General features: G+C 40.2%; 1 protein-coding gene across 1 annotated transcript; it reads right to left on the reverse strand.

Moving 5' to 3' along the window:
* Positions 1-7,133: 7,133 nt before the first annotated feature.
* On the reverse strand, positions 7,134-27,945 carry LOC117472816 (neuroepithelial cell-transforming gene 1 protein-like). The gene is made up of 4 exons (XM_034118239.1): positions 27,723-27,945; positions 19,248-19,311; positions 7,690-7,752; positions 7,134-7,139 (listed from the first exon to the last, which is right to left on the reverse strand). Exons 1-4 carry the CDS (start codon positions 27,845-27,847, stop codon positions 7,134-7,136), a joined length of 258 nt encoding a protein of 85 aa, XP_033974130.1. The 5' UTR covers positions 27,848-27,945.
* Positions 27,946-27,947: the final 2 nt, after the last annotated feature.

A 27,947-nucleotide genomic window follows, 5' to 3' on the forward strand; every position in this document is an offset into this window, starting at 1 on the left:
CGTAGCCTCATTAAAGACATTGAAGTGTCTTTTAGCTGATAATCAAACGGTTGTCTCCTTTTCATTCATGTGTGTGCACCATCAGGAGAGATTCACCCAGACAGGCGGATGCACACATGGCTGCGGGAGAACCACACCTGAACCCACAGACTCTACACAGCTGCTGCACAAATGCACAGAAAAAAAAGTTAAGGTGTTAGGCCTGATGGAGCAGCTAATGTGTGGACGTGCTGCAAACCAGGGTGTCACAACGTGTGTGTGTGTGTGTGTGTGTGTGTGTGTGTGTGTGTGTGTGTTCTGAGCAGATGGACCAGCCTGTTCATGGTTCTCCATCTCCCTCCTGGGTCAACACAGAGGTGTGAAACAAGACAGAGGCTTCATGCTGGTGCCTTGTGTGTGTGTGTGTGTGTGTGTGTGTGTGTGTGTGTGTGTGTGTGTGTGTGTGTGTGTGAGACAAAACACAGATACTGATTGACGCCTATTGATGTTGACGCCTCATTCTCTCTTTTGTTGACGGAGGGCTCATCTGCTGCAGACCAACTGGACCCTTACCCATTAACTTCAGTATCAGAACAACCTTTGTGTGCAATATGTTCCTCGCTTGTATTCAAACTTCTACTGGCTGCTACTTCTTAGTGAGTCCATCCATTACTGTAACAAGAATCTATATGTTACTCAATATATACTTTGACCTTCAATACTATCACCTGCTGGCTGCTATCTCACAACTGTTCCTGGTACTGGATGTGTCCTTTCTATTTATTTTATATTTTATGCATGCTCCTTAATTAATATTAAGCTATCTCTTTACTTGCTGTAACAATGTACATTTGTCCTCTTTGGGACGAATAAAGGAATTCTTATTAGTGTATTACTTACAGTTGTTAAATACCAACCAACTATGTGCAATATGTGCAATATATATATGCCGTTAATACCTGTGCAATATATACCTGGCTGCTAAATCCTCAGAACTGTTACAGGATGTGTATTTTGTAAATTGTGTAACCTTTTTTAATTATAATTTGTTTTACCTTTAATACTTTTGTATGCATGCTTTAGGTAACAGTAAGCTGTCTTTGGCTCTTTTCTGCTGTAACAATGTAAATGTCCCCTCTGTGGGACTAATAAAGGTATTCTGATTCTGATTATTTGGGATTAAGGTTTCAAGTGACAGCAGAGCGACAAACTATGCAGACTGAGGAGTCAGAGAGGACCCAATTAAAACATGAACTGTCTGTCTGTGTGTAGTCTTCGCGTGCCGAGAGAAGACACTGTGGGAAGCCCTGCTGTTACTCATCCTGTACGGGGAGGACGGGCTGAATCAGCTGCATGTCTGGCCCAGCAGCTATAAAAACTAAACACAACATGGCCCGGCCTGCCTGCCTCACCGCCTACAGTCACACTGAGCTGCAGCTGGATCTCAGCCTGATTTACACTCCTCCCAAACCTGTCTGTCTCAAGTGCTGCAGCAGGATGAGTAATGCAGTTTCACCGCTGTCTAACCTATGCCGTGCCAGAGAGCGACGGGGTCCTGAGGCGGAGCTCAACTTCACCTCCACATCGGCAGCAGCAGAGCAGTGTAATTACAGCTTTGGGGAAGAAACACTGCAGAGTGCTGACTGATTTAAAACAACAGGAGAGGGCAGTGGAGGAGCTGCTGCCCTCTGCTGATGGAGGTCAGAAACAGAAAACATTTAAAGAGGACACATAATGCACATTTTCAGGTGTATATCAGTATGTAGTGTCTCTACTTTAAAGAGTTCTCTCCTGCTGATGTTCAGGTGTATATCAGTATGTAGTGTCTCTACTTTAAAGAGTCCTCTCCTGCTGATGTTCAGGTGTATATCAGTATGTAGTGTCTCTACTTTAAAGAGTCCTCTCCTGCTGATGTTCAGGTGTATATCAGAATGTAGTGTCTCTACTTTAAAGAGTCCTCTCCTGCTGATGTTCAGGTGTATATCAGTATGTAGTGTCTCTACTTTAAAGAGTCCTCTCCTGCTGATGTTCAGGTGTATATCAGTATGTAGTGTCTCTACTTTAAAGAGTCCTCTCCTGCTGATGTTCAGCTGTATATCAGTATATAGTGTCTCTACTTTAAAGAGTCCTCTCCAGCTGATGTTCAGGTGTATATCAGTATGTAGTGTCTCTACTTTAAAGAGTCCTCTCCTGCTGATGTTCAGGTGTATATCAGTATATAGTGTCTCTACTTTAAAGAGTCCTCTCCTGCTGATGTTCAGGTGTATATCAGTATGTAGTGTCTCTACTTTAAAGAGTCCTCTCCTGCTGAATGTTCAGGTGTATATCAGTATGTAGTGTCTCTACTTTAAAGAGTCCTCTCCTGCTGATGTTCAGGTGTATATCAGTATGTAGTGTCTCTACTTTAAAGAGTCCTCTCCTGCTGATGTTCAGGTGTATATCAGTATGTAGTGTCTCTACTTTAAAGAGTTCTCTCCTGCTGATGTTCAGGTGTATATCAGTATGTAGTGTCTCTACTTTAAAGAGTCCTCTCCTGCTGATGTTCAGGTGTATATCAGTATGTAGTGTCTCTACTTTAAAGAGTCCTCTCCTGCTGATGTTCAGGTGTATATCAGTATGTAGTGTCTCTACTTTAAAGAGTCCTCTCCTGCTGAATGTTCAGGTGTATATCAGTATGTAGTGTCTCTACTTTAAAGAGTCCTCTCCTGCTGATGTTCAGGTGTATATCAGTATGTAGTGTCTCTACTTTAAAGAGTCCTCTCCTGCTGATGTTCAGGTGTATATCAGTATGTAGTGTCTCTACTTTAAAGAGGTCCTCTCCTGCTGATGTTCAGGTGTATATCAGTATGTAGTGTCTCTACTTTAAAGAGTCCTCTCCTGCTGATGTTCAGGTGTATATCAGTATGTAGTGTCTCTACTACATGTCTCCATGCTTTAATGTTCAAAAAGCTCTTTATTTGTCTCATACTGTCTGTGCTGCAGCACCTCTTTTCACCCTCTGTCTGAAACCAGAGCCCAGTCTGCTCTGATCGGTTAGCTGGCCGGCTCTGTTGTGATTGGTCAACCAGCTTAGAGATGCCCCGCCTCTTAGCCTATCACGTACAATGTGTTGGAGCACTAGCCAATATAAGCTCAAGTGTTACACAGTGATGTCACTGTAATGGCGCGTTTCCACTACAGCGCGGAGCACGGTTTAAGAGAGCTGTGACGTCAGCGGCCCGTCTTTGGTTGCGTTTCCACTTGGCCTAGTACCGGCCGGCGGGTCCTAATTCACAGTTTTTCTGGCCTCATAAAATCGTGGGTCCAGGGCCAGAGACAACGAGGCTGAGTCGGGCTGAGTATGCTAAACTAGAGAGAGCATCGCTGGCAAGGGGGGCTACAACTACAACAAGATGGACATATTTGACCGTGATTTAATTGTAATACACGTTTCAAAATGATGCCGAAGTAACAACATACTGATACCGGTTAGTAAAAACCATGAATTAATGCTTTGTCAAGTCTGCAGACAGACGGCAGGCGAAAAAACCTTTTAAAATGCGTGTTTTCTAAATGGAGATTGGCTAAGCTAACGCAGTATATGCTCCGACCGTCCACACTCACAACAACGGCCTATACAGACATAAATAAACCAGCGACTGTATTCACCATGACACAGGCAGTCTGTGGTTTGTACTTGTTTAACTTTTGTCTAGTTTCTGAACAGATATGAGGAGCTGTGAGCTCTGAGTGCTAACAGATAACGGCTGTGTTGTTTTTCTGGGGTTCTCATTGAAGATCACGTCACGGCTCCGCCTACACTGCGTTACTATAGATACTGCCCCAGTTCCTAAACTGTAATGGAAATGCGCCATAAAGTGAGCCAGTCCTAACGAGGCCTAGCCATACCGAGCAGGGCCGAGCGAGGCCGTGTAGTGGAAATGCGCCATTACAGAAGTAAACAAAGGAGTCCAATGAAGGAAGGGGGTGGGGATTTGAGTCTTTGCAGACCATTTACATGCACAGAAACCTATACACACTACAGGAAAGGGAAACCCCAAAAAGCATAAAAGGGCCTCTTTAATTTTCCGGGACTCTCAGATTTGCAACTTCTCACGAGGCAACAACATTTCATTTTACTTTCCTCCTTTTTCTAAATAAATGTCATTCTCTCAACTCTTTATTTGAATTGATTTGCTGGATTTGTAAAAAATCTCTAGCTTGAATATAATAACAATTTATGTTATAGAGAGAGAATCTTCTTCCCTGCTCCTGACGTTCAAAGCCACCATTCCCAAAGGGTTCAGGAGCACGTCGGTTTTTAAATCAGACCCCAGTTAGGGCGTGATCTTCACCACTATTAATCCACAAGGTTTCTGCTCTGAGGGCACAGGACTATAAATACCTCCACTCCTCTACGCACACAATCATATAAAGAAGAAGAAGACGGTGATGTAATCCTACTGCCTGAAGAAACTATGAAAACACACTTCGGGAAACACACTAGGGCTTTATATGTGTCAGTGTTTTCACACACCCATAGCAGCGCTGGTTGCTACCAAACACAGGAAGGTAACTAAGAATCAGTGAAACCGCCAACGCTCTGTGAAACTGGCAGAGATTTACCTGACAGACACAAACTAATTGATCAAGGAGGCACAGACAGATACAGGGATGTTCTGTAAAGCGTCAGATCATAATCAATGCATTTCTGTGTTTGTATCTGCCGATGCATATCTATTTCCCTGGAATCGTACTTTCAAAATGAAAGTGAAAAATTGTTTCATTTTTCAACTTTCCAGGGAACTCACACTAGGCTTTAAGTCGAAACAAAATGTGCGTAATTTACAGTGAAAGAGGGTTATTGACGCACGCACGCACACACACACACACACACACACTGGGCCGGGCTACTTTGTTACTCATGTGGGGAGACACTGACAGATTTGTACTTCACATAAAAGCATGAAAATGTACACAGACAACATAAACACTACAAACAACTCTCGTCACTTTCTTCCAGACAGACAACGAGTGCCTTTTAGATACCAGGGTGCTGACAAGACGTTAACAATGACATCATCCGCTGACCTCACACACACTTCTTAATCTGACCGAGGCATTGATCAGAAAGGAGCCCAACCGGCCAAGAAATGTTTCACTCGTACAGTTTTGGGGAAATTAATATAAATATTTAACAGTTGGAGGGAAAATGAACACTTCAACAAAGACAGAAAGAAGCATTTAGGTCTGCAAAGCAAGTTTAAACACTCAAAGACTTTAGCATTGTCTAATAGGTGTATTGAAACGTATAATGACAAAAAAAAAAAAATGACAAGCATTAACACAGGAGCCAGGCTGACACACACACACACACACACACACACACACACACACACACACACACACACACACACACACACACACACACACACACACACACACACACACACACACACACACACACACACACACACACACACACACACACACACACACACACACACACACACACACACACACACACACACACACACACACACACACACACACACACACACACACACACACACTTGTCTTTGCCATATATGATTGTATGTCATGTCATTAGATTTTAAAGTGTTTGTCAGACCAAACCACATTTAAAGACGTCACCCCTGGCTCTGAGAAATTGGCAGATTGATCAATAATGAAAGTAATTGTACATTAAAAGTACTGCCTTCTAAGACCATTCCTTGCATCTTTGACTTAACACCTGCATCTAGAGTCAGTATCCCAGCAGCCATACGGTTAACAACAACTACTATAAGCACTGCCTCTGTATGTGGAGCAGAGTGTGTGGGGATTAGTCTGTACAATAAGAAAAGAAGGAAAGCAGAACACGGCACGCTGCTCGGCTATAAATCAAGGAGTGCCCCCCCGCCCCCCGCCCCGGGACTGACTCTCTCCACAACACTCATAAAGCTTTGTTTAGTTAAAGCAGAGAAACTAATCCAACTGGTTACAGAAATTGAGACAGAATAAATGGAGAGAGGCGATCCTAATCTGTACGGGTGATCAGAGTGGAGATTTACTCCCAAACATACTACCGGTACAATACTTTAATTCACTTTAAATGTACCTGCCAGCAGTGTGAACCCGGAAATGTTGAGTACCCCAAAGTTTTATGTTAGAAAAGTACGGTACGGTTCCCCAGCACATAGAAACTGCTGGATGCTAACTTGCATATATTGGGCAATTTGCGCAATTGGAATAAATTGCATTAATTAGCATATGCAGACAATAGCTCAAAAATGGCTTTGTGGATTCGGACAGTTTTGGAAGTGGTTTTGTGGGTTAGTGAGGATGTTGAATCAATTTCTGACATTTGTAGGATCAAAAATTGAGGTTTGGAGTCCCCTAAAACTTCCAAATCTGCCCAAAATGTACAAATATGGCCACTTTCTGGTTAAAAATGTAATTTAAGAGCCTGAAAATTTTAGAAATGTATTTAACATTCTCCATTATCTCCAAAACCACTCCATCATTGTTCAAATCGGCCAAGACATTTTGTAACTATATGCTAGTTATTGCAATGTATGCTAATTGTGCAAATTGCCCAACATATGCAAGTTAGCATCTGGCAGTTTCTATGTGCTGCAGACCCATACTATACATTTCTATCATAACACTTTGGGGTTTCAACATCTCCAGGTTCACAAGAGGACTGTCAAACAGACTATAACCTGCATATGTGGTGTAAAAGCAAAATGAGCCTGAAGCTAAAGGGAGTTAAGGTTAAGTTATGACAAGATCATCCTACAATAATAACACTGATCTCTGTGCAAACCTCACACACACACACACACACACACCCAATGAGGTGTATTTTCCAACCTGGCCAGTCCCGCCTTTCAGTTGCACCAAAGCAGGTTTTTACACACAGATCGGGCAGCAGACTGCAACGGGCGCTTCACCAAACAAACACGGGCTTTATCTGGATGTCTTTCCGTGATAAGCTGAGTCATTTGAATGATATGCCCTGAGTAAACAGAGGAAAGACTGTGTTTTCAGACACAGCAGGAGATCCGATATGGCCACCAGTTAGTAGTTAAGCAACTTATTGTTACCTTTAAATGTTTAAACACAACAAACAAGACAGACAAGATGGAAAACATACTTCTTTTCTAATGACTCTAACCCTGCAGGAAAAACATGTTGTGCACCACATCTATGCATAACAGTAAAACTGATCCCAGATCTGCCTTAGATAATTGTTTCTCTGGCTTCATCAATATTTTTTGGATTATAGCACCGGTTTACTTTCACAATAGCATGAATACTGTGTCCTATAGCCTGCAAATGAAAAGTCACTCGCTTAAAACCATTGGCGTCAATTTGGCACTGATTTTTGGCTGTTCCATTAATTCCATTACTTTTTAGACTAAAATTGAACAGACTTTTTGAGCTTATTGCTCAGTGGCAGACTTTAAATCCCATGTTGAAGCCTTAACATTAACTTAATAGCCCAACTCAACTTATCTAAAGTCTTTTAATACATATTCTCACCATCTAATGTTATAAGACATTTCGATATTGTGCATACAACTAAGTCTGGACTCCTCAATTCTTATTTAAAGACTCAAAAAAATATTGAACTAAACCTACGAAAGGTTTTCTTTAAATCACACATGTTTCAATGAGAGTGTGGAAAGCCCCTAGAGTAACTTGAAATAAAGAGATGTGTTTTACCTTAAAGTCGAAGCTGCACAGGCTGACTGCGTCGCTGTCATCCTTCTCTCTGCGTTTCCGTTTCTGTGGAGAGATCAACAGGCAGCAAGTTAGCTGGAGGACTCAACAAGCATCACTAAAACACGTTAATGTAATATTCACCTTTATTATGATGCAGATTTTAAGAAGTCCTGTCACAAAAACGTAGAAAACGAGTCTTGAATACACAATCAACTCACGTTTCTTCAGTACACGCTAGTCAAATTGCTTGTATGTGTAAACCTACTTGGCAATAAACCTGTTTCTGATTCCTATATTGATCCCCTCTTGGTCTGCTATCATGCAAAATGCACTTTTTTATGACTTTTATACATAAATATGTGTCCCCGGTGTGTCAGGGCACTCTCAAAGTATTAGAAAACAAAACCCTCTCTCTTTTCCTCCGTACCAAAATCTCTAAAAACGTCATATCGGAAATGTGGACCCACGGCCCTATCAGAAACGTTGCTATCAGAAACAATGCACGACGTGTTTTTGACGTAATATGGTCTTTGTTTACATCAGCAAGCATCGCTAACACTCAGAGCTAACCTGTAGACATGTTTTTTATATATTTGTATATATCTGAGACCCATAATGTATGCCTAAAAATAGCATGATAGGAGATCTTTAACTCAATCATTCTTGGAGTTCCACACAGTATCATCAGCATATTTCTTTGTGCAGTAGTACACATCCCCGTCTGGGTGCTAATACTAAACTAACAAGCCGAGCAATTTACAACCAGACCATTCCACTCTCGCACTTTAGGCCAATTATGCTCATTGCCCCTCGTATCTCTATATAGAGAAGCTACAATAGACTCTGCTGGAGGTCCTTGTGAGAACAGGAAAGGGTTAATTAGGTGGCAGGAGGCTTTAACACCTGCATGTGGACTGTCAGGGTCAGAAAGCAGGTGAGAACAGGAGTCTGGCATGTGGGGTTGGGACCCCTGGGGATCTATATTACCGCCGTTTATTAACCCAGACTGCCTTTGGGTGGACACACAGGACGAAGAACTGATTGACGAGTGCCAAACTGGACACAGAGTGGTTAGGAGTGTCTGACGATGAATGACTGCGTTTGTTTGTTTGTCGTTTCCTCTCCAACCTGTTAGTTTTCCCTCATGCATTAAAATGTAAAAAGCTTTCTGCTCAGGGGTTGCACTGGATGTTAATAGGAGGCTGTTAGCAGAGACAAAAGATTGTGTTATTAATGTTAAGGAGGCGTGTGGTGCAGTGGGTTGTGCGTTGGTGTTGGGATCAGGGGGTCACAGGTTCAAACCCCACTGCAGTCAGCATGTCGTTGTGTCCCTGAGACACTTCACCCCAAATTGCTCCTGTGGGGATTGACCACAGTATTGAGTATGTAAGTCGCTTTGGATAAAAAGCGTCTAACAAGTAACATGTCATGTCATTTACTTCCATCCATTCCTTCACTGATGGGTTTACAGCTAGCTGAGGAATGAACTGAAAAGCTGTAAGATACTGATCAGCAAGATAATAATAATTCATTACATTTATTAGAGCGCTTTTCCGAATGCTCAAAGCGCTTTACATGACATATTACACATATCAGACATGTAGCAATAAGATAAAAGATAACAGGACGTTTTTAATTATTGCAGTGTTCCTTTATGACGCCTTTCAACTCAAATGATAACACCTTTTCAGTCAGCTAATTAAATCTTACATTTTACAAAACAAATTCGAAAATGTATTTAAGGTTTGAGAGAATACCATTTTTTAAATTAAGGTCCCTCCACTTTTTAATTTCAAAATCTGTTGGTCCTTTTTAAGACTTTTTAAAAACTCCTTTTCAAATGTATTTGTATTTTATGCACACTGGGTTCATTGTTAATACATGTTTTTATGAATACAATATGATCATTTTGATGTACTTTATACCCTTATTTAGTTATGGATTTAAAACTAATTTAAATGAAAGACAAACTAAATGAGTTTATTGTACATAAACACATTGTTTTTTGGTCTTATAATGAGTGGACGAACTGTGAATGGGATAAAATGACACATCAATTATGAAAACTTTCCATAAAAATGTGCAAGTGGTTGTAGTTTTAAAAAACAAACGTAGTAACAGATGTATACAAGCAATTAGCTGCAATTAACTGGTCTGTTATTGGTTCATCCAACAAATGTAACACTGCCTAGTTGCCATGGTCTAGTAAAGCATAAGATACTGTATAAACACAGTCTGAATTTAAATACAGGCCTTCTCTATGGTAAAGATTTTGTTTTTCATCAGCTCTTTGGAGAACATACATTTCTCAGACGCTGCTGATTTGACAGTATTTGTGTTAGTGAGCAGAATAACATTTACTAGGTTATAAAAACCTCCAAAACAAAGAAAGGCCTGAACAGAGGTGACGGTCAGTGTGTCCACAAAGTGTGCGTGCTAAGTGTGAAATCTCCCTCCAAGTAAAAATATTTACACTCGAGTAATCTCTGCTCGAAAACAGACAAATAAAAAAGTTCTGTTCTTTGGAAATCCCTCTGTCAGCCGCTCACAGATAGAATAACACAACAGGCAGCGACTTGTTCAAATGGTGGGCTGGGTCCAACGTAAACACACACGTAAACACACACACACACACACACACACACACGGAACACAACACACACACACACACACACACACACACACACACACACACACACACACACACACACACACACACACACACACACACACACACACACACACACACACACACACACACACACACACACACACACACACACACACACACACACACACACACACACACACACACACACACACACACACACACACACACACACACACACCACACACACACACACACACACACACACACACACACACACACACACACACACACACACACACACACACACACACACGAAACTGGGCCGGGCTACTTTGTTACTCATGTGGGGAGACACTGACAGATTTGTACTTCACATAAAAGCATGAAAATGTACACAGACAACATAAACACTACAAACAACTCTCGTCACTTTCTTCCAGACAGACAACGAGTGCCTTTTCGATACCAGGGTGCTGACAAGACGTTAACAATGACATCATGTTAGAAGAAAGATCCATCCGCTGACCTCACACACACTTCTTAATCTGACCGAGGCATTGATCAGAAAGGAGCCCAACCGGCCATGAAATGTTTCACTCGTACAGTTTTGGGGAAATTAATATAAATATTTAACAGCTGGAGGGAAAAGGAACACTTCAACAAAGACAGAAAGAAGCATTTAGGTCTTAGTTTAAACACTCAAAGACTTTAGCATTGTCTAATAGGTGTATTGAAACGTATAATGAACACCACTACTAAACAACTTTCGTCACTTTCAGACAAACAATGACTGACTTTTAGATACTAGCCTGGTGATAGGATTTGGCATGGAGAAGAAAACGCCGTTAACAATTTCCCAGCTCCATGTGACAATGGCTATGGATGGTTGTTATGGTCGACAAATCCATCTGTTAACTTCACAAACTGATCATTCTGAGCCACGACTGGATCAGAAAGGAGCCCAACCAGCCAAGAAATGACTCACCCGTAGAGATTGGTGAAAATGAATATAAATATTTAACAGTTGAAGGGAAGGGAAACACTTCAACAAAGACAGAAAGAAGAAGCATTTGGGTCTGCAAAGCAAGTTTGAAAAACACTCAAAGACTTTAGCGTTGTCAAACGTAATATGAACACCACTACTAAACAACCTGCGTCACTTTCAGACAAATAATGACAGTTGGAGGGAAAAGTAACACTTCAACAAAGAGAGAAAGACTAACTTGAGTCTAATAAGCATTTAACCACTCAAAGCTTTGGTATTGCTGCTTAAGTGTATTGAAACTAATGTTTTGCGAGGGGATGGGGGGCTTGCAGGCTGGGTGGAGCAGCGCCATTGTCCTCTCAACAATGGCCAGACGTAGAGCAGTGACTTACATTAGTGGGAAGAAAGGCAGCCACTTACATCATTACAGAGGATAGGATAGCGTTACTGTCTTATGCTAAAGTATTGTATTGCGTTGTTAATGTGTTTTATCATGTAATATGATTGTATCTTCTGTCGAACTACAGACGGGTGCTAAAAACTAATTTCCTTACAGGGACAACAAAGTAGATCGTATCGCATCGTATCATATGAACCTCGTGTAGTATCGTATGTTTCCTTGTTTCTTTTCACTTAAAGGGGACCTATCATGCAAAATGCACTTTTGTACATCTTTTCTACATGAATATGTGTCCCCGGTGTTCCAGGGAACTCACCAAGTGTCAGAAAACACAACCCTCTCTATTTTCCTCCATACCCAAATCTCTAAAAAATGGGCTGCAACGGATCTGATAAAAACTGATCCAGATTTGAACACTTTCCTGACGTCAGGACGGTGGTGCTACGGCTATTGGGCCAACTCCACCAATCAGGAGGAGACAGCCACGGCCATTGCCGTTCGAAAGCGCTGGAGACGTTGTAGTACATATGCCAGGCCTCTAGATGGTGCTGTTCTCACAGAATCAGCCCTTGCTAAAACAGAGCTAACATTTTTCAAATTGAGCGAAATGAGGCATGGCTAAAATGCATGATCTGTTTGGTATTTTGAAGAAAAAAAAAGTATAAATATGCCTTATATAGGTATGGTCCTACACTATATTATTCAAATATAGCATGATAGGTCCACTTTAATGTTTGTCCTTATTGATGCTGTAAATGGAGCTGCTGTAATGCAAGAAAAGGTTCATACTTGATCTGACAGCATTCAATTGTCTCGTTTCATATTGGATCCTTGTATTGTGTCGTATTGTATGACCCCCACAAAGTAACGTATCATAGCGTATGAGGACAGTTGAAACTGGTTTAACTTTAGCTGTTCATTGGTCTTGGTACTGATAAACCAATTCATTAATTCCTTCTGCAGAGCGGCTATTCAAAAAGTAACAAAGGGGAGATGGAGAACTCCAGATTTACTGCGTGGTCATACTTCATACTTAATGCAGTCATGTGGTTGCAAAGTACTTGTTTAAAAGACTTTGGATTTTGTTTGTGCTTTGAAAATGAGATTGAAATGCTCATGAGATAGACATTACAACGTGCTTTTATGACCCCTTGTTAAACCCTGTATAACATCACAGAGAGCAATTTAAAAACCGGCAAAAATGTAGTTTACTTAACACATGTAATCAACTATTAAGAGGCATTAATGGAAGACGCTGCAATGCTAGATCAAAGCATATTTGCAGAGGGATGATACAGCTGAATGGACGTTGGATGCATTACGTGATATCAAAGGATCGCTGATATCAATCCTGGCGTCTGAGGAATGCTGAGGAATCTTCAGACAGTCGGTGGTTGAAGAAGTCGGTCTTATTTTTAATATAAATGGCTGTGGATATGGGCATGGTCTTGCCGCAATAATTATCAAAGTTTGCATGATTCCAGCAGCTGACAGTCGTATTAAATCATGTGATGAAAAGCTGCTCATCAGACAGGCGACTCTTCCCTCTGGCATCTCTCCTCCGCCTCAACATGTTGCTTAAATGGTAAAAAAAAAACACTGAATCTGGCCCTAAACTACCTTCACATTCCACCAAACAAGCAGTCTGGTTTGATCTGCTTCACCTTGGCATTGAGTTGGAAACCTGACTCACATTCTTACCGAGACAGAAAGCCCCCCTGAAGCTTCGTACCTGATGTAGTCTGAGCGAATTCAACAAGCGCCCGGGGAATTTGCCTTGCCTCTTTCCAAGGTTTCGCCTCGAGGCTAATGCACCCCCACCTGTACCTAGAAAAAAATACCCCTCTAACCACTTCAAAGGCGAGGACTTGGCTGAAATGTATTCAAAGCGTTGGCAAAACCTTCAAGCCTAAAGTGGCAGGGTCGAGATATGAAAAGACACCTCCAGCATTCTTTCATTTCAAGCCGTTTGGTAGATTTATAAGTGACAGATAAAACGGTTGGGGGGAGTAAATTGAGAGCAGAGGTGGGAGAAGTACTCAGATCTTGTATTTAAGTAAAAGTAGAAGTACTCAGATGTTGCACTTGAGTAAAAGTAGAAGTACTCAGATCTTGTATTTAAGTAAAAGTAGAAGTACTCAGATGTTGCACTTGAGTAAAAGTAGAAGTACCAGAGTGTAGGAATACTCTGTTACAAATAAAAGCTCTGCATTCAAAATGTTCCTCAAGTAAAAGTAGAAGTACTCAGATCTTGTACTTGAGTAAAGGTAGAAGTACTCAGATCTTGTACTTGAGTAAAAGTAGAGGTACTCAGATCTTGTACTTGAGTAAAAGTAGAAGTACTCAGATCTTGTACTTGAGTAAAAGTAGAAGTACTCTGATCTTGTACTTGAGTAAAAGTAGAAGTACTCAGATCTTGTACTTGAGTAAAAGTAGAAGTACTCAGATCTTGTACTTGAGTAAAAGTAGAAGTACTCAGATCTTGTACTTGAGTAAAAGTAGAAGTACTCAGATCTTGTACTTGAGTAAAAGTAGAAGTACTCAGATCTTGTATTTAAGTAAAAGTAGAAGTACTCAGATCTTGTACTTGAGTAAAAGTAGAAGTACTCAGATCTTGTACTTGAGTAAAAGTAGAAGTACTCAGATCTTGTACTTGAGTAAAAGTAGAAGTACTCAGATCTTGTACTTGAGTAAAAGTAGAAGTACTCAGATCTTGTTCTTGAGTAAAAGTAGAAGTACTCAGATCTTGTACTTGAGTAAAAGTAGAAGTAGAAGTAGGAATACTCTGTTACAGTAAAAGTCCTGCATTCAAAATGTTCCTCAAGTAAAAGTAGAAAAGTATTCTCATCAAAATATAGTTAAAGTAGCGACAGTAAAAGTAGTCATTGTGCAGATTGGTCCATTTCAGAATAATATATATGATATGTTTTATAATGATTGATCATGAAAGTGTTCTCAAAGCTGGTAAAGGTGCAGCTAGTTTGAATGACTTTGTATACTGCAGGGTAGCTTGTGAATTTACTCCAGGTGGAACTAAAGTCTGATTTAACACTTGATTATATTTCACATCATTCATCCAGATCTGTAAAGTAACTAACGGTATTAAATACATGTAGTGGAGTACAAGTACACCATTTACCTCTGAACTGTAGTGGAGTAGAAGTACAAAGCAGCATACAATTCCCTCAAAATGTTACCTAAGTACCGTACTTGAGTATTTGAGGGTGAGCTAACAAGCTCCACATGGCTATAGTGGATGATCTAAGCGTGCCATGTTAGCGAATCAAAGGCAGCAGGCTGGCACGAGATAAAGAGTGCTTGGCCTTCTCTCCCTCTAACCCTGCTTTTATTTCTCCATGGATCGTGTTTCAGGCAGCTGTAAACCCCGGCATGCCTCCACACTGCCGTCTAATCGCCTCGCTCTTTTCATGTTTCTAATCAGCTCGTCTCATTTAAGGCTGACTGTAAACCACAAGCAAGCCAGTCTATTACAGACAGCAGCACTTTGTAGGCCATTATGTTCCTCTGGCAGGGGAATCAGAGCGGGCTGGATTTCCTTTATCCAGCGTTTGTTCTCCGGCTACACGAACAGGCCGTGAAGGAGATACATACCCTCAAGTGAGGTATTAGATGGAGCTATAGTACGCTGCCAAAGAGGAAAGCTGGCCAGGAATGTCAAACTTTATAGATTTCCCTCCGCTGTTGGCACTCCAAACCAGAGGATCAAGGCTAGTGATTGAATGTCGAAAAGAGGGCTGTAGATCCAGATCGTAAGCAGCCCTTATAGTTAAACAAAAAAGGACAGAGTTTGGATGTACGGTATAGTTTTCTCCACAGGACGATAACTCTTAGATTAGTGCTGCATTTGCAACAACACGGTTATATTTCATAATAACTTGAAATGTCACAGACAGTCTATAAATCTCAAATAGTGCTACAGTCACACAAATCTTGAATTGTTCCTCAGACACATTACTTCTCAGGCTGTACATAGTGACAGTATAACGCATGGCTTGGCAGTATTGGTCTACAAGTTGCATCCAATTCTTTGCCTATAGTTGCTATTGGTGGGTCGAAATATGGTGAGCAAAATAAGCTCAATTTTGAACATCTGTTGCATTAGTTACACATGTAAATATTGCTGTTACAGTCAGAAGAAGCTAACGTATATTGCTCACATGCATCTGAAACAATGTCTGACTAACTTGTAAAGATTACAAACATATATACAAATTCAATTCACAATAAACACAATGAACCTGAACATATAAAATAAGGACTTTTTTGAAGTCTCGGGAGGTGAAGTTTCCAGGCCTCTTCATCAGGATGTCAAATTATGATATAGTCTGTTTTTGATCAAACTTTTATGGACAAAAAACATGTTACCACCCTCGCTTACAGTAATGTTGATTTAAAAAATATGTTTAAAAGGGACTTTAAGTGTACACTACATCTTGTTAAGTATTACATTTTCAGCTTGCCTATCAATCACTGAGTTTTGCCGCTACGAAACCCCCACTTTCACCCCAAAAGATGATTTTTTGGATAACTTTTCAACCTAATGACTTAAACAAACGGTAATAACAAAAGAGGTGCCAGATGAAGCCCAGGGACTGACAATATAAGGAACTTTTGTATTGCGCAAAATGCTTGATATGCTTAGAGTAAGGACGGTGAAGTAAATAAGATATTTGTCCTCCAGTCGGGATGCTTTACTGGTTTACGGTGGCTCCGAGCCAACAACGATTCCCCCTCCATCGCTGTGACAAAGACCAGTGCTACCAATTCCAAGATGAAAACTCAGAGGGGAGATTTAAAACCAAAACACACAACATAGTGTCGGGAATCGTTGCTCAAGTGCAGTCCCAGTTTGCATTACTGGACAGAAGTGAGCCAGCTCGGAGAAATGTGCAGATGTTGAATGTGTTTACAGAATGCAAACATCTGTATATTCTGTATAAAGTCAATAAAGGTAGGTCATTCTCCTGCTTCTTGGCACTCTTTGCTACGGACCTCCCATGCACATGTTTCAGTAATGACACTCACCACTCTGCTGTAGGTTGTTTATATTAGTTATAAACAGTGGTGGGAAGTAGTGTAGTACAAATACTTTGTTACTGTACTTAAGTACATGTTTCTGGTATCAGTACTTTACTCCACTACTTATTTTTCCGACGACTTTTTACTTTCTACTTCTTACATTTGAACACAAATACCTGTACTTTCTACTTCTTACATTTTGAACACAAATACCTGTACTTTCTACTTCTTACATTTTGAACACAAATACCTGTACTTTCTACTTCTTACATGTTGAACACAAATACCTGTACTTTCTACTTCTTACATGTTGAACACAAATACCTGTACTTTCTACTTCTTACATGTTGAACACAAATACCTGTACTTTCTACTTCTTACATTTTGAACACAAATACCTGTACTTTCTACTTCTTACATGTTGAACACAGATACCTGTACTTTCTACTTCTTACATGTTAAACACAAATACCTGTACTTTCTACTTCTTACATTTTCCAAACAGGCTGGTTACTTTAGTTTGAATGTGTGTTTGGTGGCGGGATCATTATTATTTAGAGTCATTGCGTGCCTATTGATTTGAACACGATCCGTGTATCCATCATTTCCTGGTCTTCTCTAAGGCTGGCGTCACACTGTCCCGAACTTGACACCAGATGGACACACGAAATATGGAATTGTGAATTTCGCACGAAGATGGCCCCGAAGTTGGTCAACGGCCAAGCAACAGCCGAAGCAAGTACGACTATGCCTACAGAAGGCCACACGATGGCACCCGAACCACACACTCCGTCATGTTGTTTCCATAGCAACAACAACTTCCTGTCAACAGCGTAAACTCGCCTTAAAAAATAAAAGCATCTAAATAAAACAGGAAGTTAACCTAAATTACATTTAAGACATATATACAACTGCAACGAAAGTAACAAAAACAATGTAATATCCTTTTCAGTTTCACAGAACACAAATTGTACTATAATACGATGGCTACACGACAGCATTGCGAGGGCTTCACGTAGTCGTGTTGCCTTCCTAAGACAATCAGGCAGCTTCTTGTTTCCTTCGTATTGTCTTCGTGAGGCGAAAAATGCCCGATGGCACCGATGATCACACGAAGTAAAGACAAAGATGACACGATTTGACAAGATGCCCTCACGCTGGCCTTACGAAATTCAAAATGGACACACGAATTAAACACGAAAATGAACCTTCGCAAGGTCCTTCGAAAAAATGTTGGCATGCCAAAGATTTTGCCACCGCTCACGAAGTTGCCGCCGGAGCCTGAGAAACTCCACCGGCGGTCATACGATGGCTTAAGATGCCCTCACGAATGGCCCGATGTTGCTACGATCAGAGCCGAATTTGAACATTTCATTTATCGTGTGTCCATCTGGTAAGTATAATTTCGGGACAGTGTGACGCGGGCTTAAAGAAGAGGGACCAATGAAAACGTTGTCATGTTGCCGTTGTTCAGCATGGAAACATTCATTAGCTAACAATGAGGTCTTTACTTTTACTTGAGTAAAGAAGTTTAGTCAGTACTTCTACTTTCACCAGAGTATTTTTAAACACGAGTATCTGTACTTCTACTTGAGTAAAGGGTGTGTGTACTTTTGCCATCTCTGGTTATAAACTTGCCAAACTGTATTTTCCTGTTATGCAGGTGGCCTAATATGACCGGCAAACTGGAGAATAGGAGGCCTATATTAGGGATGGCTGATAAAACAATCTTAAAAAAGTTGCATGATATGATCTGATACAGTTAGGAGATTTATTTCCCATGACTATAATCCTGCCTACAACCGAACAACCAATAACTCTTTGACTCTGCTGTAGACTACTATGTTGCTTATTCGTCGTTACAAATCTTAAAAAGCGGATACATTACTGTGTGACATTGCAAACAAGAAGAGTAGTAAATACTGTTCAACCCTCAACGATGCATGATGAACAATCTGGTTTCTTTGGGGTTATTTCGCACGGAGAATACTCTTAAAACTCGCCATTCAATTGAATAAATACACATGAACTCTGTTATAATGGTTGCTTTGATTACAGCTTAAAGGATTATATTGAGGCATTGGAGAATAGACAAGCCTCCGCATATGAAGGAATGGGTTAATGAGGAATGGGTTAATGCTATGAGGCTATGCTCACTAGGATGAAAGGCTTTGAAAATGCTGAGGATACTCCTTGGGAGTGTTTCTGGACACACATAAATAGATGGAGACTATTTAATTTGAATGTTTATCAAGAATTGGACACTTTTTCTTTTCCATTGCTGATGTACCTAATTTTCTATTTTGTTATTATTATTATTATTTCACTTTTTCCATGCCATGTCTTTTAATGTCAATGCCAGGACCAATGGGGGAAGAGGGATTTGTTTATGCAATGTACCGCCAATGTTTATTTGTTCTGAATGGAAAATTCAATACAAATTTGATCTATAAAAAATAAATACACATGAAGTTCAAAAAGAAATTGAGATAACATTTTGTCCGTAGCCTTGCTGTACTCACCAGACTGAAGTCCCATTGTGGTCTAGGGGTGAGGAAGGAGAAGGAGCTTCCTCTACGAAGTGACCTGAATGACAACAATAGGGAAGGGTCAAGATTACAAAATAACTACAATGCATCCTCCACTTTAAAAAAACAACATCTACAGGGCCTGTTCAGCGTGCTGTAACAACCAATTCCAAGTGAATCCCTAAAAACCCAACAACACTGTGAATAATCATGACTCAGAAACAACCGTAAGATTGATTTAAACCCCCAGTGGAGACCACTCTGACCCAAGAGTGAGTCAAGCCGGTGACGTGAGCATCCGTAGGGTGATAAAAGGGAACTGTGACTCATGGTTTCCTTAGAAAACATTCATAACCTACCACAGCCTCAGCATGGTGTAGCTGAAGCGCTGATCTCAGACCAGATAATGATGCTCTCTGTGAGGAAACATGACCCCAATTCACTACCTCAAAAAAAGCCCCTTCCAAGTTGTTCTTTGAGCTATGACCCCTGTGAGATTTGAAGGAGGAGTCCTCTACCAAATGTCTCTTTTTGTTGGGACTTTCTGGAAGGGGACAGCTTTGCCTTTTTTGGAATTCCACAGTGGGATTTTCCCGAACTAAAACACCCCCCCTAGAGCAGCCCACATACTGTGAATCCCTGTCATGTCAAACAGTTTTTTTCTTCAACCTTTGTGATTATTAAAGTGTTACAACAGAGCTTTTCCGGATAAGGCCCCACTGGAGGACAATTACACAACACATCCAGCTCAGTGATTGGAAGCAGAACAACATCAGATGCACTATTTCAAACAGATGAAATCCTTTCAATGATCATGTTTTTTCACTGCCGTAAAAGGCGAAGCAACTGGGAAGGTTATGAAACTCAGAAAGCCTCGACACAGATTCTGCAGAAAGACTATCATGTTTAACCCTTGTGTTGTGTTCGAAAGCTGTTACCGTTCATGGTGTTCGCGGGTCAATTTTGACCCATGATTTATTTCAGTCCAAAACACTACAAAAAAATTACTATCATCCAATATTGTTTTAACTGCATCATAACTAACTTATAATGCATTCATAACCGTACAATCCTGTTGTAATTTTATTTGATGGCCCTAAAACACATTACACCACATATTGCACACGTGCATATGTGTGTCCAGGTTCAAGTGTTAGTGCACATATTCTATGTGAAAGGTCGAGTTCCCGTGGGGGGGCGGGGGACCAGAGGGAGGGGAGACCAGGGTGTATGTTGCGAAAAATTATTGTTACAGTGGATGAAGGGGGTGGGGCTGTTTTTTTTTTTTTAGAGACCTTCAGACTTGGCTAAAATTGTCAAAATCAGTTTTGTAGTGTTTATATATCTGTTGTGGAGGATATCATGAAGCCTCGTTCAGATCAAAAACACTAGAGCGTAGTTAATATATCATTTTAACTTGAAACGGGTCACGGGAGACCCGAACACAACATGAGGGTTAAAAGATTTTATCATGATGGTTCTTCATTGATGAAACATTGATCTCTACACACTTGAATCCTATGAAAATGCACCAAAAAGTCAAAATATTAAAGACATTGTGGAGTTTGTTAAACTGAACTCAACAATAGTGCATCACACTCAGCCGACATGACATCCTGATGAATCAAAACCTCCCGTGTTGCTCGGTATTCATAACCAAATCCTTCACATTATTATAAATGCTGTCAGAACAGTTGAAGATATTGAAGATATATACGATGTCGTGGGGGTCTTAGAAGGCGCGACCTAAAAAGGCTCCAGCATGCGGAGAATGCAGAGCTGCTCAGAAACACTTGTTCTGTGTGTGTGTTCAACAAGTGCTGCTCGTAAGGCTGAGTCATTCCAGTTATAGTGCAGCGCTACTACTGTCGCTCCAGTTGGCCTCGGTCCAGTGACACAGACAACTGTCCATCTATAGTCAGCACTACAGGCAGCTGCACTCGTCTTAAGTCTACTAATCACTACAGATCTAATTATCATTTGTAATATTCCTATTATAACGCTTATAACAATTAGTGTGTCTGGGAAGATTTGAATGAACTGGAGAAATGGGAGACATTTTGGTCAAATAATGTCTGTGTTTTTAGAAATGAACTTGAATTGAATTGGTAGGAATGCTATACTAAGAAAGACCCAATGTAGGCATGTAGATGTAGAATTAAGCTGTTTAAATACAACAAGTCCCATCAATAGATTTGTGCAAGAAAATACAGACAGACTTCTGCAATAAGTTCCTCTACTGCATCTGGTGCTATGATAATGTAAAAATACAAATCAAGATGGTAGTTATAGCCGGAGGTCATCAGTCTGTGCAAGAAATACACAAGCCTGTGGATAACTCTTAATACCACATTTTTGCCGCTCTTGGACTACGGGGATGTTGTGTACATGAACGCCTCAGCTCACTCACTTCATCTGCTGGACGCTGTCTACCATGGGGCTCTGAGGTTCATAACAAACTGTAAACCCCTCACACACCATTGCACGCTGTACTCTTTAGTCAACTGGACATCATTATCAATGCGCAGATCACTGCACTGGTACAAATTCATCTATACCGCTATGCTTGGACTGCTGCCCCTCTACATATCCACTTACATATCACACAAACAGTACAGCTATAGCCTACGATCTCAACATTACATCACTCTGTCCGTCCCCTCAGTACGCACGGTGCTTGGAAAAAAAGCCATATCATACTCTGCCCCCTCGACCTGGAACACACTTCAGCAGGAACTTAAGCTGACCAGTTTGATACCCATCACGGATTTTAAACTAATTTTAAAAAAGCTGGAGAAATCATCTGTGGGTGTTTGCACCTGCTATATCTGAATACTTTATATGGATTTCAATGACTACTTTTTTTACGATGTTGTATTTTATTGTTGCCTCTGTGTTTAGTGTCCTGTCTGTAACTTTGTGTGGTAGTGTTACCACTGACAGGTCTCTCTTGGAAATGAGACCTTGTGTCTCAATGAGATTTTACACCTGTATAAATAAAGGCTAAATAAAAAAAATAAAATAAAATAATACAAATAATTTCCCTTAGTTAAAGGTGGGGTAGGTAAGTTTGAGAAACCGTCTCGAGATACACTTTTTGTTATATTCCATGGAATGCTCTTAACATCCCGATAGCAATGAATATCTGAAGTGCTTTGACAAAAAATCCATAAAAAAATGTCATCTGTGGAAGCCGTAGTACTGTAAAAAGCACGACCAATCATTTTAGCCGGCCTGTCAGTCTTCCATCTGTGCACACATTTTTTCCGGTTGTGTATTTTCAAATTCTAGCGCACTCGAGCTGGTTTCTCCAAAATGACCTACCCCACCTTTAAAAGGCCTTAATATAATATTTTAAGATAATGAACTTGCATTATACACGTTGCAGTTGCTATTGGACATGCGGCACAGCAGTGGGTGACAGAAACGGGAAGCTGGATTAACTTTGAACATCCAAAATGGCTATATTCGCCAAACAGTGATCTCTGGTAAGCTTAGTGAGAAACCCCAGTAATAAAGCACCACAAATCAAAAGTGTTAAAACCACTGTAGCCTATTAAACTAAACGACATCAGGCATGTTTGACTAAAGAGCCAATAAAAGAGAACAAAGGAGCAAACAGGTCCTGCGGAGCTAAGTGGCGCTGAATGCACTAATGAACTCAGTCAGGTTGAGAGTTCCTGTCGGGACCACCCAGGCTGGAAACGCATGCTACTGTAGGGTGTTTTAAATAAGCAGCATGTGTCGTGGAATAGCAGAAATAGCAGAGAGAGATTTGGGAAATGACTCCCTGGGTGTCCTGCAGACAGGTCAGGGGTCAAAGGTCACTACAGGTGGTGTTCAGAGTTAACTGTTATGGTGCTATGTTAACTTGACACTCCTGTACGTATGTATATATAATAACTTGCTTTATATTTTGTTATTGTTAATTTGTAAATTCAACATGTATATTTTCTACTTTCTATACATGTAGTATGTCCTGTCTAAGTGTCTTCAATTTGGAAATGTTGACATTTGGATCTTTAAAGGGGCCATATTCTGCTTATTTTGAGGTTCATATTTGTATTTTGTGCCTCCATTTTAAGTTTCCATGCTTTAATGTTCAAAAAGTTCTTTATTTTATGGTTAAAATATGGTTATGCTGACCGGCTCTGATGTGATTGGTCAACCACTTAGAGATGTCCCGCCCCTTAGCCTATAACGTACAATGTGAGCCAATAGAAGCGCAAGTGTTATCAATATGTTCAATGCAGGCGGTAGAAACTTGGAGAATTTCACCCTTTGCAGACCATTTACATGCACACAAACCTACACTACAGGAAAGGGAAAACCCCCAAAAGCATAATAGGGCTTCTTTAAACTTGCAGGAGGCGATGGATGGGGTTGGGAAATAAACTCAGTGTCTTTCAAAATGTTACTGTGTCAAAGATGTGCATTATATTGCATAGTATTTATTTTTGATAAGGTTGGCTCCTTCTTTGCTAATAGCACTTGTGTAATAACTTCTATTGAAATCATCCTATCGTACGGAAATCAGCTGACACAGCGTATAATCAAGAACACCTTGCACATACTGTACTATTGTTTTTATTACACTCCCTCACAAGCTACTGTTGCATAAGTGTTTATAGTAGACTATGTGTATATGTTTCTGTCCTTTAAGTAGATCGGTATATTAGACAGTATTCAAATGTATTCTGTATATGTAGATACCCCTCTGAATATGTATTTTCTACTGTGATAATGTATATATTTGGTTTTAATGTTTATTTTATTCATGTTTTATTCTATTTCTAAGACATTTTGTACTTCTTGCACAATGATTGTCAAGACAAAATTATTTCCCAACTTACGGTATAAATTAAGTAATCTATCTATCTATCTATCTTACGCAGGAGAAGTTAGGATGTCTCAATAACTGGGTGTTGTGTAGCTATTCAAGTGTTATTGTAATATAGTGACAGTAAATTTAGGGTTTGGCTGATGGGAAAGCTGAGGCTTCTGCAGAGCATGCAGTGAAGCAGACAGTCATTGTGCCTCATGGCTGCAAAAATGACACACACACAACACACAACACACACACACACACACACAAACCACACACACACACACCACACACACAACACACACACACACACACACACACACAACACACACACACACACACCACACACACACACACACACACACACACACACACCACACACCACACACACACACACCACACACACACACACACACACACACACACACACACACACACACACACACACACACACACACACACGTCATTTTTCACCCCAGTGCGGAAAGGCTTGCTGGGAATCACACAGGAGATGAGAGCCTGCAGCGATTCATCTAAACCGGTCTTCCACTCACTGCTTTATCTCAACGATTTATAGAGCGAGCAGACGAGGGTTTATGTAACAAGAGTGTTGGGAAGTCACCAAGCGTTGATGAGCTGAGAGCCGAGGCAATGAAATATGATCTAGAAAAACCTGAAATGAAATGCTTATCACACGTCAAAACGGTCTAAGACTTTTTTTTTATTTACCCCAGTAGATATTTAGCATGGTATATAGGCCTAATGCAGTGCTTGATGACATTGCATTGCGTAGTGGGAGAAAAATGAAGCAGGTTACATTTTATTTGATTACTGCCACACTGTCAAAACTTCAAAATGAATGAAACAGACTGTTCTTAATTATGGTAAGAGACATATTGGCCTTTTTTTATCCATGCATAATGTAAATCCTTACCCCAAAAAGGTATCTGACCATTAAAGAATTCCAACAATGTTACTGAACACAACACAGCCCGCTCAGTGATGGGATGGTTACGCAGCAAGCAGAGAAAACTTCAAAGCTTTTTAGATCGGTCAATAATTTATACTCCGATTGCTATTTGGTATCTCCCATCTTCGCATTATTCAAATGCTTTTAATGAGAACTGTGTGTCCCTGCTCCTGTGAAACTATGCAGCTATGAGACTCATGTAAGGAAGACATCTGAGAAAATGATCAGTTCATAAAAACATTTGTCCTCATAACGTGACTCATCGGATGAAGACTATCCTGTTACCCATGATATGATCTACTACTGAAAGCTGATAGTCTGTCTAACGCATTAATGACGTGAATGAATTGTCTCTGAATATTCATCACTGTACCAACCCAGGGAACAACAGACTTTTGACACTTTACCTGGTTCAGTATGTTGAGGGGAGTGTTGCTAATAAGCTAGGGGGTTAGCATGCTAGTAGCCATTTTGCTAGAACATTCTAAAACTGACAGTTTGACCCCACATGTCCTTTTGTACTGGTATGAAGAAGGTATGCACAAGAACACTCAGTTAATATCATGATTTGTATGACGGTAAGACCTCACTTACGTGCATACATGTTTTATTAAGTGTTATATGAAGTGAAAAACATATTTGATTTTTTTAATGAGGCCAAAACCCACCCTAAAAAACACAGTGTCCCAGCATTCAATGTGCTTTTCTGGCGATTTACAAGCACAATGAACTTATAATGTGGAGTTCACAAAGTTTTGAACCACGGGGTTATTTCTGTAGAATTCTGCATTGCTGCCTTTAACAAGCTAATAATAAAGAAAATCCCCCTGCCAGTGTAGTACGAAATGCAAATGTCACTTTGGTAATCAAGCTTTATTTTCTCTGCAGTCAAAGCCGATGTTTTTTTCCATAAACATTGTTCCAGAGGTCAACTATTGGGTGATGTTTTTCCATGTTTGTCTGCAGAGTCGGTTAGCACTGGGCAGGGCTGGCACACAACATGGAAAGCCTTTGAAAAGAGTCCAATGTAAACTATGGCAGGGGTTTATTATACCAAAGCATACTGATTACTGTTATTGAAGTTGGCCGCCAGTCTGAGAACTCACAAGATAATCTAATTTGACTGATTCAAATGAGCACCTTTCAAGTATACTGGTCACATTTGTGGGCAATAGATTGAAGAAATGAAAGAGACAAGTGTTTGGGTTGCCTGGATGCAGAATCTCAAAAACTACATAGAGAGATAGGGTTAAAAAAAAAAACACTGCAGAGCAACAATTTTTACTGTTCAAATAAGGAAAGTTCAACCATAGCGAACTGGCATTATTTTAAATTAATTTTTAGGGATTTTACATGGGAATAGGTGGTAGAGATTGGGGTCAAATCCATGGTTTTGTGCCTAAATGCAACCTACAAATTGAGCTTCAGTTGATAAAAACTGGAATCAGACTAAGTGGATAACTTCCAAAGTTACAGTTATTCGTACGATTTATGGTAACACTTTATTTTGATAGTCCATCTGTTGACACACTATTAAATTACATTACATGTAATTTGTTAGATGCTTTTATCCAAAGCGACTTACATACTCAAGTGTCTTGCCCAGGGACACAACGACATGCTGACTGCAGTGGGACTCAAACTTGCTATCCCCTGATTCGAAGTCCAGCACTCTATCCACTGAGCCACAGCCTCAGTCATCAGTTGACATTCAACAACACTGTTTCAACAGACAAGTAACATGCATTCAACTAACTGCTAGTAGAATATAAGGTACATCTCAAGTGTTGATCTATAGATTTGACAAAAAGTGTCTGTCAACATGTTTTTTTGCAACAGGTTATTAACCACCATTCAACCTTACTATCTGTATTGTGTCAGCATCTTCTAAATTGACAATCAACAACTCAAAATCTACAATCTACAGATAATAAGGTTGAATAGTGGTTAATAACCCGTTGCGAAAAACATGTTACTTGTCTGTTTGAACGGTGCTGTTGAATGTCAACTGATGACTAGAGTGTCAACAGATGGACTATCAAAATAAAGTGTTACCCACTTTATTTTTCCTTAAAATTGGAGTTTTTTTTTTCCCACAGTGACATAGAGTATAGTAACCGTTTTTGTGCAAGTATGGATTATTATAGACCAGCTTTTTTCTGTGGTTTACTTATCTAATCCTGTTTGAAAATAGACTTAAGTTATTATAAGCACACGACTGAAAATAAACAAATACAGATACAGATTTTTGTGGAGACAATTAACTATAAATAATGTGTTACAAGCAACAGGAAATTAAATACATTAGAAAAAGACACAGGCTACAACCAGCTCTTAATTTAGTGGCGCACTGCTGACACCTAGTGGCGTTTTGACGCAACTACAACATCTGCAAACTGTTTAAAACTACATAAAACTCATCGTATGGATGTGGATTATTTGGTAGGTTGTTAAACAAAACGTATACTCACTTGCTTATTTATGACATTAAAAACCTTAGTATAAAAGACGATACACAGCTAAGTAACTTGAATTTACTGCCACAATGTGTCAGACTTTATCATGCTAGCCACCTTTAGCTCAACTGTAACCGGAATAATAGACTGTTTTTGGCAATGGCGGTTTGTTTTTCGGTTTATCACTGGAGTGTTTTTAAGATTAAATAAGCACTTACCGTCTCAGACTGCTGCTGTTTTTCTCGAAGGGAGACTGTTCTTCATCAACAGAAAACTTCCTCCTCGAGTTTCTGGAGCTTTGTTGTCTTTTTAGTTTCTCTGGAGCTTCACCGGTTTCTCCCATTTGACATGTTAAAGTTTTTACTACCTGCTACTGAATGGGTTTAACAGAATAACAACAATACATCTATTCTACTGATCCACTACAACAGCGGAGACAAGTG

Source organism: Trematomus bernacchii, unplaced genomic scaffold (assembly GCF_902827165.1).
Source record: "Trematomus bernacchii unplaced genomic scaffold, fTreBer1.1, whole genome shotgun sequence".
Taxonomy (NCBI): domain Eukaryota; kingdom Metazoa; phylum Chordata; class Actinopteri; order Perciformes; family Nototheniidae; genus Trematomus; species Trematomus bernacchii.